At 46.3% G+C, this 14,871-nt stretch overlaps 1 protein-coding gene across 1 annotated transcript in view; it reads left to right on the top strand.

Moving 5' to 3' along the window:
* Positions 1 to 10,861: 10,861 nt before the first annotated feature.
* ITGBL1 (integrin subunit beta like 1) overlaps positions 10,862 to 14,871 on the top strand; it is a 407,377-nt gene continuing 403,367 nt past the window's right edge. The window contains exon 1 of the mRNA XM_088456594.1: positions 10,862 to 11,127. Within this exon, the coding sequence (XP_088312720.1) occupies positions 11,006 to 11,127 (122 nt within the window). The 5' untranslated portion in view covers positions 10,862 to 11,005. The remainder of the gene's footprint in view (positions 11,128 to 14,871) is intronic.

The following is a 14,871-nucleotide window of genomic DNA, read 5'->3' as shown; positions in this document are numbered from 1 at the left end:
TTAAGAAAAAATCCAAAACCAAAACCGAAAAACAACACACGGAGGTAAGGTTTTGGCAATCCAGATCTAGCACCAGGGGAGATCCAGATCCAAAACCAAAACATGGGGGTCAGTGCACATCTCTAGTAGTAAGTAAAAGGTTACTCTCCATGAGCTTTGGAGATCCATCTCTGGGTCAGGTGCCTTACACCTACCTTGTAAATAGCAATTTCCACCATGTCATCTGCAGTTTTGAAACCTGGTGTGTGCTCTACTCTTCATGCAATGCAATGGTGCTCTTACGTCAGAGGTGCTCTGCTCCTCCTTAATAATTTACTTCCTCACCTCATCACTCCCCTCTGCATCTCCCCAGCTCCCATGTCTAATCTGGCACTTTATATCCACAATTTATCTCCTGCACTTTCTTGGCTTGTCTCATCTAAGCCCTGCCCTGTGCTTTACATCCATTTGCTCCGAAAAGCAGTTGTCCCCATGGAAAATATCGCAGCTACTTCTGTAGCTGCGTTACTTACCTGCTCCCTGTTGTCCCGGCAACGCATGCGTAACCTCAGGTCATGCATGCGCACAGCCACCGGGGAGCTGGTGAGGAGGCGGCAGAGGGATCCGCTTGGATTCTTCTTCGCATCCTCGGAAATCCTTCCCATAGGAGCGGGGATCCGAGAACAAGCACCGTCTGAAGATGGCGCTTGTACTCACCAGCAAACTCCGAAAACTTTCAGTTTTCAGAGTTTGCTGAATACCGGGGGGTCTGATAAGACCCCTAATGATGAATGGCCTGGTAACTTAAAAATGCGGAAATTAGCACTTCCGCATGGTTACCGGGCCATTTATCGTTTTATGAATAGGCCCCTATGTCTTGTTCTCTCCATAGCCCCATTATCTATATCTTTCTGCTTCTTGTTTTTTAGTTATCGTTTTATAGAAGATGTTTATTGTATATTGTTCTATGCCATCCCGTTGTCTGCTTTTTTGCTACTTCAGCACCCACCCATCGTATTTCATCTGATCTTTAGTTGAGGATAATCTTGCAGGAAGCCATTGAGATAAAGGTGTAGTTTTCTTTGTTGCTGTTGATTTTCTTTGAACTTTGTATTGCCCCTCTCGAATTTCATGTGTTTCTGCCAACACTACATCTAATACTAGCTGAAGTGCCAGATGTTGCCCGGGTTTAAATCTTCAAGTTATCAAGATTTATTATGTGATGTCGTCCAAATCCATCCAGTGGAAAGCCCAGAACAGGCTTCCTGGGTCAAAGTTCTGCCCGTCGTCCATGGGTCAAAGTTCTGCCCAGCATACACCAATGGGAACACCGACCGGGACCCTAACCCCCTAAAACCTGACCAGGATCCAACTGGACCACCTCGCGTTGGTATCATCCCAGTCAGTGCAGGGGTAACCGAATGCATAACCGAACAGACAAACAAAAATACACAGACCAATTAATTTTATATATAAGATAAGTGCTTAATCTTAATGTTTCCCTTACTGCTCACACCTAGAAATTTTTAACATTATGGTTATTAATATTTATTCCTATAGCACCCTCCCACTCATCAGAGCTTGGCCGTGCCCAGGTAATGATGAGTGGGCAGGGCCTAAAATGTAAGTTAGCCTGGTAACGCCCCCTGCCTCTAAAAAGTAAAACTATTATCTGATGCATCCACAGGGTGAAGTCACATTTCCACTTAGTCTGGGTCAAATACGGAGGGGGGGGGATCAGTGTGATCACTCTCCCCCTTCCATTTGCCACTGATAGGAAGGAGAGGGCAGACCCAGGCCCCTCCAGCAAGACGAGGCCCAGGTAATCAGTATCTGCTTCCCTCCCCTCCCCTCTCTGCGCCCCTGTCTCTAGATCTCCAGCCTCATTTCCACACACTACCTGATGCCCACTTCCCTTTGCCATTGATTGCTGCCTCCACTTTTCCCTGATCAACTATTCCCATAGCCGCCTTCAGGATTTCTCCCATGCTGCACTCAACCTCTGTAATGCGCTACCATGCCCAATTAGACTTTCATCCAGCCTTCTTATGTTCCCTTAAGACTCATCTCTTCATTCAAACCTACTACCCCTCCTATCTCACCTGACTCTGTGTTCATCAACTCTGCACCCCTCATTCTGCTTGTCTCACATCCCCTGTAGAATCTAAGCTCTTGTAGTCAGAGCCCTCTCTCCAATTGTCTCTTTACATAATTATGCAAATTGTGGGCTGTATGTGTGTAAGTGATTATGTACATATGTAAATTTGAAAACTTGTCTGTAAATATACTTAAGCAAATTTAAATGTGTTATCCCCTCTGTATGGAATTATGTGGTGTCATATAAATATACTATAATAATAATAGCAGTGAAAAAGTTTAATAAGGCAAAGCCAGGTATTAGCAAACAGGGGGCCCGATTCAGCATGGATCGCGGCTGTGTAATCGCACGCAGTTGTGTTGTGAAAATATGCTGTTTGCAACCGCACAGCCAGCATAGAGACGACCTCTACCGCTAGCTCACATCCGTAAGACCACGCAGTCCTGCGTATAAATCGGTAACATCAAGTAACATCGGCCCCACACATACAAATTGCAGCAGCTCTGACCTGTATCAGAAATTGCAAGTCCCGCCGCACGTAGTGAGTACTCAACCTGCGTATGGCGTCGCAGTGGCTAATTTCATGCAGCGGTGTCCAAACGGACAGGCACGCCTGCGTTTCTCCTTCCCGTCACTCACTCTGCAATGGCTTTCTATTTGTGTGCATAATTACAGTGCGATCGCAATGCTAAACTGCACACACGCACTATGGTGCATACGCATGCGCAGTACGCACCATCGGCCAATCTGCGTGCGCAGTTGTATTTGTGATCCATGCTGAATCAGGCCCAGAGAGCGATAACAGGGCCCTTCTCACAAGTTTACAATCTTTCTACCTTTACTGTAGCAGCTGAGGCACTTACTCTAATAGAAGTAAAATACATAATTTTTCTTTCACATTCAGGAGTGGTCTATGGTGTCATCTTTTCACATTGCTCCCAGAAGTGAAGGGAATGAGGATGTGCCCGGACAGTGCAGGACAGACCCCTGACAGACAAGGTGATGAATCATTTAGGTGTACATTTACTAAAGGTCGATTTTGGTATTTTAGACATTTTCCCTTGATTTTGCAAAACCTACCATTAATTGTAAGCACCTCTGAGGTCCAGTTTTGTAAAAATAGTTGCGCCCTTAACTCTGTCGAACAATTACAAGATCAGTGGAAGTGGATACCGAGTATTCCAATGATTAGATTAACTGGAAGGGGTAAATTTACTAAAGTGAGAATTTTTAGAGTGGAGATGTTGCCCATAGCAACCAATCAGATTCTATTTAACATTTAACTAGAACCTTCTAGAAGATAATAGTTAAAATCTGATTGGTTGCTATGGGCAACATCTCCAATTCTAAAAACTCTCACTTTAGTAAATTTACCCCGAAGAGTCTTCTGAGTTATGGTATCACCAGAAAGGCAACTGCTGTCTACGGCAGTAAGATAGATTGGAGTTATTGTCAGTGGGGTTTTTTATACACTCTGGGCTACTATACATGGTAGTGAAAATAAGATGTAATTGAGTGAAGGCACACAAAATCAGGTTTATATTATATAAGCAAATAGCAGTTTATTAATAAACAATAGGTATATAACAACTTATAGTATAACAGATATATAGATCTGTATAACATTGCTCTGCTACAACAACTCTATAATTAGTACATACTAAAATATTTATAGAGCACGTCAATTTATTAACAAGTAAATAAATGTAAACTCTTATCAATTTGTACAGATGGAGAAGACTATCAGCAATCTGTTACATGTCACAAGTTAAGTGTGTTCACAGGACTGCTTGCCACATCTTATAGTACTACGCAATTGAAAATATGCGCACAGGACAGTCATTAATGTACAAATTGCTGCCCATTTAACAGGGCCGAAACTAGGATTTTTGTCACCCCCCCATGTCTCTGCAGCAGTATGTGTCGTCGTCCCCCTCCTGCACCTGGATCTTCTACTAGCTCCTCCTTAAGGCGGCGGCAGGCAGTGCATGTGACGTCACCTTCCTCAGCCAGCCCCCATCACCTACCTCAGCCAGCCCCCATCACCTACCTCAGCTAGCACCCAGCCCAGGGGCGTTTTAAGAGAGGAAGGGGCCTGTGTGCACTCCTTGTGTGGGGCCCCCTCCTCTCTCCCTGGTGGCTGGCAGCCAACTGACGCGGCTGGCCAGCCACCAGAGCATTAGTAGACTCCGGGCACTAGAGTGTGCCTGGAGTCTACTGCACACAGGGCTGCCATCAGAAATTCTGGGGCCCTGTACTAGCAAAATAGGCAGGGCCCTGCCCCCCCTGGGTATAGGGCAGTTTGTCAGAGTTGTGGTTAACGTGGGTGAAGTTATATCAGGGGTGGTGCCTAAATTGGTGCGTAAACTAGGGATGGCTAGGCATGGTGGTGGGGGGTGGCACAGGGCAGGGAAGACTGGACAAGGGGGGACACTGCGCTGGGAATGGTGGACTGGGGTAGCAAAGGGCAGGGAAGGTTGGTTGGACTAGGGGGGGCAAAGGGCAGTAAGGGAGGGTCAGAGAAGACAGACAGGCAGGCTGGACATGGGGGGGGCACAGGGAAGGCTGGCTGGACTGGGACAGAGAAGACAGGCTGGCTGGCTGGACTATGAGGGGGTGCAGGAAAGACTGGCTGGTCTAAGGGAGGGGCACAGCAGGGAAGGCAGACTGCCTGGACTGGGGGGCCGTAGGGAAGGCTGGTTGGACTGGGGGGCAGGGAAGGCAGGCTGGCTGGACTGGGGAGCGTAGGGAAGGCTGGATGGACTAGGGGGCAGGGAAGGCAGGCTGGCTGAACTGGGGGGAGGAGCAGGAAAGGCTGGCTGGCTGAACTGGGGGGAACAGTGCAGGGAAGACTGGCTGGACTGAGGGAGGGGCACGGCAGGGAAGGCAGACTGGCTGGACTGGGGGGGGCAGGGAAGGCAAGCTGGCTGGACTGGGGGGGCGTAGGGAAGGCTGGCTGGACTAGGGGGGGCAGGGAAGGCAGGCTGGCTGAACTGGGGGGGTAGCAGGAAAGGCTGGCTGGCTGAACTGGGGGGAACAGTGCAGGGAAGGCTAGCTGGGCAAGTGAGGCCAGGGCAGTATCAGCATACCTGCTTACCTGTTCTTCTGTCCTGAGAGAAGGGGGCCCGGCTGGCAGCGACGAGGAATGCGGTGGCAGGCAGGGAGAAAGATCATCAACGCTGTGACATATCAACCATGGACTGGAGCCGGGAGTGAGCTGTGATTATCTCGCGGAATGGCAGCCAATCAGGAGCATCAGCTCCTGATCAGCCAATCTGGACCAGACGCTCCTGATTGGCTGATCAGGAGCTGCTGTTCCTGATTGGCTGCCATTCTGTGAGCCAATCACAGCTCTCGGGACAGCAGCCAATCAGGAACGGCCGCTCCTTATTGGCTCCAGTCCATATATGTCACAGCGCTGATGAGATGATCTTTCTCCCTGCCTGCCATATCCCGTTGCTCTCTGCCGGGCCCCCTCTCTCTCCGGGCCAGGTACAAGAGTCCCGGCAGTCCCCCCCCTGATGGCGGCCCTGACTACGCATGCGCAGAATGCCGGAAAAATGACCAGGGCAGCCATTTTCCGGCGTTCTGTGTATGTTCAGTAGACTCCGGGCACACTCTAGTGCCTGGAGTCTACTGCGCATGCGCAGAACACCGGAAAAGTAAAAAAAATATATGGGTGCAGTGTGTGCGGTGCGGGGCCCCCCTGGACTCGGGGGCCAATGTGCCCCGCACACACTGCACCCATTATAGATACACCACTGACCCAGCCCCCATCACCTTCTTCAGCCAGCACCCGGTCCCCATCACCTTCCTCAGCCAGCCCCCATCACCTTCCTCAACCAGCCCCAGCACCTACCTCAGCCAGCCCCCAGCCCCTCACCACCACCGCCAGCCTCAGCACGAGGATGACGTGCAGTGACGTGACCTACTGATGCCCAATCTGGGTCTGAGCCTGCAAGAGCTCAGTACAGTGTGCACTGTGCATGCATAGGAAGAAAGGAGAGAAGGGAGGAGGGGTGCTGCCCTCTCCAAACTGTGGCAATGCATCCTAATGAGGCAGCCCCCCTGTTCAGCCACACTGGTCGAATGGCCCAGGAGCTCGCCTTGTGCATCCCCCCCCAAATCCGGCGCCTCGGTAACATGCCACCCTAGCCCCCCCCCATTCTTACTGGAGCTGGTGTGCTCAGAAGTATCCAGCATTGCCCTGTTGATCAGTGTGTCTAAAACAGTGTGAGAAAACCGGCGGTAGGGGATGTGTGTTGCAGTGTAACAGGGAGGGTGTTTGTAAGCTGTCTACCTGATCCTACAATGTAGTGGGCCCATATGTTAGGGTCTCTGGTTGGTAGGTTGGAGTTGTGATGCGGCTGGCAGATCCAGGCATTGCGCCCCACTTTCCCTGACAGGAGGTGTGTTGCTGGGTCCTATATTGTAGTCAGGTGAACCCTATAGCCAATCAATGCAGGGTACTTCAGGGTTCAGGCTGCTGCGGGTTCTGTCTGCACTGGTGGATGTGTGGTTGGGGCATGCCTGGAGACTGTGACTGGGTGCCGGGGACCAGGGCCGTAGAGAGAGCTGGCCCGGGCCTGGGCTGTGGGTGCCGAGTTGATAGTCCATTAGTAAAAGTTTAATATTGTCTTTTACAGGTGGAACTACAGGTCCCAGCATGCCTCCCCTGCATGCTGGCACTTGGAGAACCACAAGTACCAGCAGGTGGTGCATTAATGGCCCATTGGTACCTATAGTACTCCTGTAAAGAAAAATGAAAATAAAAACAAAATACCAAATGTATTAATAATTTATTTTGCTGCATCTTCACCTGGAGGATGGCGGCCTTTAAGCTCTTTTACATGGCCTCCGCCCATGCAGGAGTTCCCCGGTGTCTTCTATCTTCAGGAGCTCTTCACCGCTCCTCCTTCGTTGTTGGACTGAGACCCGCTGCCTCGCACTGGCTTAGTTAAGCCAGCATAAAGGGGTCGGTGCTTGCCGCAACCATCTTGAATTTCAAAAATAGCTCCACAATGCCATTTTTTAAATGGGAAACCACACCGTCGCCCTCTGCATAGATAATGCTAGCCACCTGCTGCATCGTCCCGCTGCCACTTCCCACCGTGTCCTACAGCACTGGGGGATGGTATGGAATCTCACCGGATCCCGCCACGCTTATGGTGTGTTGGGCTGCCGGGATCGATCGCCAGCTTCGGTATCCGCAGCCTACACTCTACAAAATCCGACGCCTGGTTGGGTCTCCTAGTTTTTAAGCATGATTAAAACCCAGGAGTTCTGACAGGTGACCAGGATCGGGTGTGCGGGTCAATCGGTGGAGGATACACACCTGTCCAATGTAGGGCAGACCGGAAGTCGGATTTCCCAAAGATTGGACAAGTGTGTACCCAGCTTTAGATAACCTGGAGTCTAATAATTGAGACAAGATTGAATGTGTTGGTTAGAGTTGCTCACAACTTTTGAATTTGCTATTTACAAGAAACATTACCTGATGTGAATCATGCCTCGAACAAATGAGATCTTAAAATATTTAAGAATTGTTGATATGCATAAAGCTGGAAAGGGATACAAAAGTATCTTTCAAAGGGGTCTATTCATCATCACTTGAACATTTTCACCTGCAATTGTAGAAATTAAGTGTCCGGGCTATACATCAAAAAGGTAATGCAGAAGGGAATCGGTATGATTTACCGCCGGACCCATGCCCGGCGGTTGGAATCCCAACAGCGGTATGCCGGCAGAGGAGGAAATCCCGATCGTCCCCAGGTAAGTATATACTAACCTAATTCTACCCCTAACCCTAACCCTCCCTTAGCGGTGCCCAACCCTAACCTTCCCCCCAGTGCCTGACCCTAATTCTCCTCTAAGGGCCTAAACCTAACCCCCCCTTCCCCGCCGCCTAAACCTAAGTCCCCCGGGAGGGTGCCTAACCCTATGTCCCCCCCGGGAACCCTAAACCTAACCCTCCCCCCCGCGGCTATCCATGCTCGGGGCCCGGCATCCCTTCGATCGGGATGCCAGGCGCCGGTCTCCCGGCATCGGTAAAATGACAGGCATCTAGATTTAGACGCCTGTCATTTAACCCTCGCCGGGATCAAGCAATCGGGAAGCCGGCTGTTGTGATCAGGTCCGTCGGCTTCCCGACTGCATACCTGCAGGAGATATCCCAGATATCTCCTGCTTACCTTTCTCTCCTGGCATGGCCCGCTGTTCCATACACAGGCAGAATTCATCAAGCTCCAAAAATACGGGAAGGATTCCCGGGTTGCTCCTTTCGCCAGACGTCGGGGCTTTTGTGCGCGTGCATGACCTGTAGGTCACGCATGCCCACTAGTGTCACTGCTCTGAAAGGAGCAATGAAGTGCTTTGAGGAGACAGCTGACTTTCGAATCAACTTTCTCTACGCCGGAGCAATGATGAATTGCTCCAGCGCTCAAGTCGAGTTAGTATGTTAATTATCGGGGTCCAAACGAACCCCGATAATTAACATAATGAGTAGACTCCAAAGTTTTGATTTTCATCAGTCCATGGTAAAACAGATTGCGTATAAAGGAGGAAGTTCACCACTCTCTCTTCCTGCGAAGATGACTAAGACCATAACACAGAATGCACAGAGAAGTTAAGAATAATCCTAGAGTATCAATTAGAGACTCTGCAACTTGCTAATATATCGGTTCATGAGTCTACAATATGCAAAACACTGAACAAGGGTGGAACAAAAAATGGTAGGGATCAGCAAGTCAGGGACTTTTAGCATGCAACCATAAATAGTACCCGCTCCCCCCCCTCTCAGCGTCCCTGCCGACAACAGATTACAGAACATCCATGGCCGTCGATCCTCGGATCTGATCGTGAATCAGCAGAACAGGGAATTGCGGCATTAACGTATGGCCCACATTACGTGCTGTCGGCACTTTACAGCATCTCAGCTGACAGCAGTCATCAGCTGATCGGCCAGAGGAGGTCACTGATCACCAGTCCTGGTGCAGGTGTTTTTTTTTTTACTTTTTTTTTTGTAGTGATCAGCTTCTAATCTATTTAGACCCACACAGGTGATCATTAGGGTCAGCTCCTGGCTTTGCTCTGCCTGTCAGAGCGGAGCAGGAGTTGGGAAACCGGGAGAAATCCCTGACAACGCCATCTAAAGATGGCATTATTATCACAAGGCTTTCCCCGGTATTTTTTTACAATTGATTTTTAGTAATTCTCAGGCAGATCACGTTTCTCATTACGAGTATGGCAAAGAGATCTGCATACTACAAATATGCGAACTGAAGGGATTGGAGTAGTTGTTTTTTTTACGAAAACTACTCCAATTGCCCTCCAATACACTTATGTGATACTAAGATAATGTAAAGTAATATTGATAAATAGGACCCTTAGTGTACAGCCTGATAATGCTTTCTATGCAGCCAGATACAGTATAAAGGGGTAAAAATCAGAAGACGATTTAGCAATGACACTCTGGACATTCTGCTTTTTCTTAAATCATACTTTCAGTAAATGAAAAAAGACTCCAAAACTTTTTACAATATTGCAGTTTGCATTACATCATCAGTCTGGTCAACTAACTTCCAATTTTCACTGTTCAGATTTAAGTCTTACCATTTTTCTTTGTTTTATTTTTCCATTTTTTTTCCTAATCCCAATTCCAAAATGAATCCTGGCCTGGATTGTAGCCTGGTAATCCCAGGATTTGTAAATACACACTCACAGCCAAACACACACTCGCCTCTGATGCTGAATGTTACCCATTTCAAACATCACCAAGGCTGTTTGACATTTAATTCAAGGAAATTATACAAATGCTACAAATCACTACATTCTAAAATACCCACCCTTTCACCAATTGCATTTACCTGAGCTGAACAAATCAATCACGTGGTGCTAAAATACCTTTCTCATCAATTAAATCAGTCAATAGATACAGTATGCTGCAAGTGGGATGTACAGTTGTAAAGCATTTCATACTGGATGGAATAGAGTCTTAGCGAATTTGGTGGTGTTATATGTTAATTTACATTTTTGGTTAGATTAATGTGAAGAGGTATATGTATCAAAGCTTGATGTGAGACAAAATTGTGAAATATATATCACCAACCAATCAACTCCAAACTATCATTTCTTAAACACAGCCTGCAAAATGTAAGTTAGAAGCTGATTGGTTGGTGATTTATATCTCACAATTTTATCTCACATCAAACTTTGATACATATGCCCCTGATTGCTTTAAACACTTTGCACTGCTTTATTACCAAAGTGTACTTCAAATGGAATTTAGAATGTTCTCCAGTTTGCATTGAAATTGTAGAATACTGCACATTACAGAATGCTATTTTCCAATGTGATAAACGCTAAAGCATTCAGGCACTGACAATATTAGCCTTTGCTCCAGCTGACAGGGTTAATTCCCTGCTTGCACTGGTCACCAGATGAGTTCTCCTTTCTATAGATACACATGGCTTATTATTTGTATAGATGACTTCTGAAACATGGAATTTATTTTTTCTTGTCAAAAAGTATTTTGCACTTTCTGTTCTCTAATGCTAGAATGCCTGTATGTTTCTGTACTATATTTACAATCAAGTAATGTCACATGTAAAATAAGTGTTTTAGAGTAAAATGCCTTCTACAGGTATTTAAAGAATGAGGTTGTCTGTACAGGGGAAAATGTCTGGACAGGATACTTTGTGTGTCAAAATAAAACATCTGGATTTCCAACTGTTTCTAATTACTTGACTGACTAGACTGCAACTTTAGGCTTTGGCACTACAGTCCCTCCTAGAGAGCTGCCCAAATCCTTGCAAGCAGCTAATCACAGGCACTGTGCAGGATAGCTTGTCAGCCGGTTTTGGCCAGCTTTGAACACTGGAGTTTCAGTGCGAGTTGTGTTATATAGAAGAGCTGCTGCAAGTGCTGTGTATGGTCTGTACTCTTCTAACTGGATCAAGTATGAATGCTAGAGCTCTGGTCAACCTTGTGTGGGCTTCTTTCTTCTTCAGTGTCCTAGCTGCGGTGCCACACATCCCCTCGCTGAGCCTGAAGTAAGTGCTTATTCCCACTGAGGCTTGCTGGTTGCTTATTAAACATACTTACATGTGGTTTCAGATTCAGGCTGCAGAATCCCAAACTCTGGATCAGCCTCTGCCCAAAACAAATATGTGTACATAGTAGGGTCAAAACAGTCTGCGTTGCTTTACAGAGTAGTAGGATAGCCTGTGATTTTGTTTTGCTCTATATTTGTATACAGTGTCATTCATGGCCTAATTGCCTCGACCATAATAATGAACATAATCAGATTAATGTGCAACAGGGGCCTGACCTTACAAGAACACCTAATATGACTGTATTCTAGTCTGTATGTTTATCACAGTGTCTACATGTGTAATCCTGATATGTCATTTGTATGGCTAGGACGATATATTGCAAAGAAACCAAAAAGTGTAACAGAGACCTATAGCTGAAGAGAGTGTAACTTGCAATACTCTGGGAGAAATATAAAATATAGTATAAGACCGAAGTTCTACAAGACCACAGTTAAAGAAAGTTCTAAAAATGTTAGTACTGTACCTTCCTATGCTGAACAACATTGAAGTTTTCTTTTCTTTTTTGATACTTAAACACACGCTCTTATTTCTATTACAGATTGTGCATAATATGTGTAAGCGATTGTAGTGATGGGTATAAGCAGAATTTATTTCTAATATTGCTTAATGGTTGTTATAGTAGTATTAGAGCGTTAGTTATAGTTGGCCTGATTCAGGGGTAGACGCTAATTCCGTCGCGGCTGTGTCTGTGTATGCAGCGGTACTGAGAATTCATTCTAACGCCGTAGTCACTGTAATTTGGACAGACACCCACTAGCTGCACCTCTAATCTGCCATCGGTCACATCCCTATGGCTGCACAGAATGTCCGTCAAAAATAAGCCATTGGGGCCAGTGAAACTACGTACAAAGACACAGTTGCTGGCTGCGTCACACCCACAAAATGCTTATAGCACACCCGCGTTTGACTAGCCATCCCCGTTACTTCCCATAAACGTACACTGACCATCATTCACTCTACGTACAAATACTCACTGCGGCCACTGTCAGTAAATCATCACGGCACATGTGTAGTGCAACTCAGATGCATGCGCAGTACAAAAAGCCTCTGCCAACTGCGCAAACATCGGCATAGCGTCCACCTCTGAAACCAGCCAAGTGTATTTATAGGCCAACTAATACATGCTACTAACACACAGTGTCAGTAACTGAACATCAATATTTATTTCTGTAATTCTAAAATAATGCTGTAATAGGAAGCAGTCTGTTCTGTTACCAGGCACAGTGCAGGCATGTTTTTATTAGTTAGAACTAGAGAGCTGAGGTAGCTGGAGGCAGTGAGTAGCTGAAGTCTGGTAGTGTGGCACAATGTGTACAATAATAGAGCACAGTGTATACAAGCAAAGGCACCAGCTGACAATCTTATATTGGCAATGAAGTACACTCTAATGCTGGCCATACACTTGTGCGATTTTGGGATGATTGTCCAAATTTTGAAGCGTCGTATGATGAATCGTGTGGAAATCGTGTCGATTTTAAGGTAGGATACGATCCAATGCGCGCTCCCGCCGCTCTTAAAATGTATCGTCTAATCAGACATGCAGCTCATATTATCTGTCGTAATCGTATGCTGATCGTGCTGTGTATTTGAGCGTGCCTCCGAGCGGTGTCATTTATTAAAAAATAAACACAGATGCAAGGATGGTTCAGTGAGAACGTAGTGGTCCCCCGTATTCTGTGCAACCAGCACTGGGCTCTGATCCGGTCCTAGTTCTGGAAATACAGGGGGAAAAAATGAGTAGGGTCCCCCTGTATTTTCCAGAACCAGCACTGGACTTTTTCTAGTGGGGGACTGATGCCACAGCCCGGGGCGCCCTTTCACCAGGTCCCCAAGCCGAAGCATCAACCATGTTCGCTAGTCAGTCCAGGCATCTCGGGATCCCCCCAATAAAGGGGTCTCCCCCTCCAGGGCACCCCTGGGGCAGTGGGTGCCAGGTTGATAGTGTATAAGTGTAGTGTAAAAAAATAAGTGAAAACATTGTTTTTACAACTGCAGGTCCCAGCAAGCCTCCCCCACATGCTGGTACTCGGAGAACCACAAGAACCAGCATGCGTGGCTATAAGGGCCCGCTGGTACCTGTAGTTCACCTGTAAAGATATGTTTAAATAAACACAATACACACACCGTGACAGTATAGTTTTAGTACATACATACATACATATATACACACTCACACATACTCACCTACATTACCTGGACTGGTCCTCTTGTTCCTGTAGGCATCCTTGGTCTTTGCAAAGCAAAAAAACCAAAAATAAATGACCCACGAACTAGGCACCAACCACGATGGTTGATACCTCCTGAATGCAGAGCTCAGACGCGGCTTTTCCCTTTGTAGTGCCATGTCTGAGCGTTCATTGGCTGAGAGAGGTTATCCCCGCCTCTCTCAGCCAATGGGCACGCCGTTTTTTTTTTTTTTAAACACTTTTTTTTTTTTTCAGAGATGTATGGATGGTTCTCACTGAACCATCCCTGCATCTGTGTTTATTTTATTAAAGACAGGTGCATGCATCATGGATCTCCCTCACCCATGCAAGCATCAGTCTTTTTTTTTTTTTTTTTTTTAAGAAATGACGCCGGCCGTACGCACAATGCATCAGGGCGAATGATCGTATAAACATCGTGTGTCAATAGCACCAAATCATGCGGCCGGGACTGCCAGGGAGTTCAAGGGAAATCGTAAGATGAATCTTATCTTACACAGGTCGGTACTAGTGTATGGCCAGCTTATGTTGCACTGGGTCACATTATATGATGACCCTGGGGCATACTTCTTTGGGGCAACCATTTGAATCATGTACACCTTTATGATATAAATATTTAACAAGAATAACTTGTTTTAATTTTATTTATTACTAAAATATTAAACTATTATTTTAAGTACAGTTCAAGTGTCTGAGTACCCCTTGACTTTGACTAGTGTACCCTTGGGAATACACATACCACAATTTTAGAAACTATGGTCTACTGCAGTGCTACTCAACTCTAACAGGTCATGTATTCATGATTTATGTCTGTGGAAACAAGTGGGATAATTAAACCCATTTCAGATATAGGGCCATATTCAACTATTGGAGAAAGCGGCTGATTTCAAAATCGGCGGCGAAATTGACCGATATTGGCTGCAAAATCGTCCGCTTTATGCCTACAAAAACGGCAAAATCTGTGGTTTTTCACCAAAAAACAGGCGAAAAGTTTTCTCCATCTCAGACCAGGAGAAAAAAAAGCAAAATCCCTATATTTGCCTAAAAATGTGGGGATTTCTTTCAGAACCCTTTGGACACCCCCCACGGATCAATGTATTTGCCAGAGCATATGTCTGAAAGGATTATTACTGACCAAGCAAATTATATCAAGTCATCTGTGCATGATTAAATAAATCCAGAAAAAATTACCTGTTGGGGGTACTTTAGGACTGGGGGGACTATTCATCATCCCTAAAATATCGAGGGAGGTAATTAGGTTTAGAACTCCATGGAGATCTACCTAATTACCGGAGGAATTCATCATTCCTCCTCCCTACAACTATCTATTCCGAAAAGCTGTCATTTTTGCGATGACAGCTTTTCGGGAAATAGATAGCTTTCCCTGCCTGCTCTGACTTACTGCAGCTGGAATCCGTGCTGTGCATGCGCTGTTACAATCGTAAACCCAGCGCATGTGCAGCACTACTTACAGCTG

Source organism: Taudactylus pleione, unplaced genomic scaffold (assembly GCF_031769625.1).
Source record: "Taudactylus pleione unplaced genomic scaffold, aTauple2 ptg000041l, whole genome shotgun sequence".
Lineage (NCBI taxonomy): Eukaryota > Metazoa > Chordata > Amphibia > Anura > Myobatrachidae > Taudactylus > Taudactylus pleione.
The sequence above is the reverse complement of the archived record's forward strand: the minus strand, read 5'-3'. Positions and strand labels throughout refer to the sequence as shown.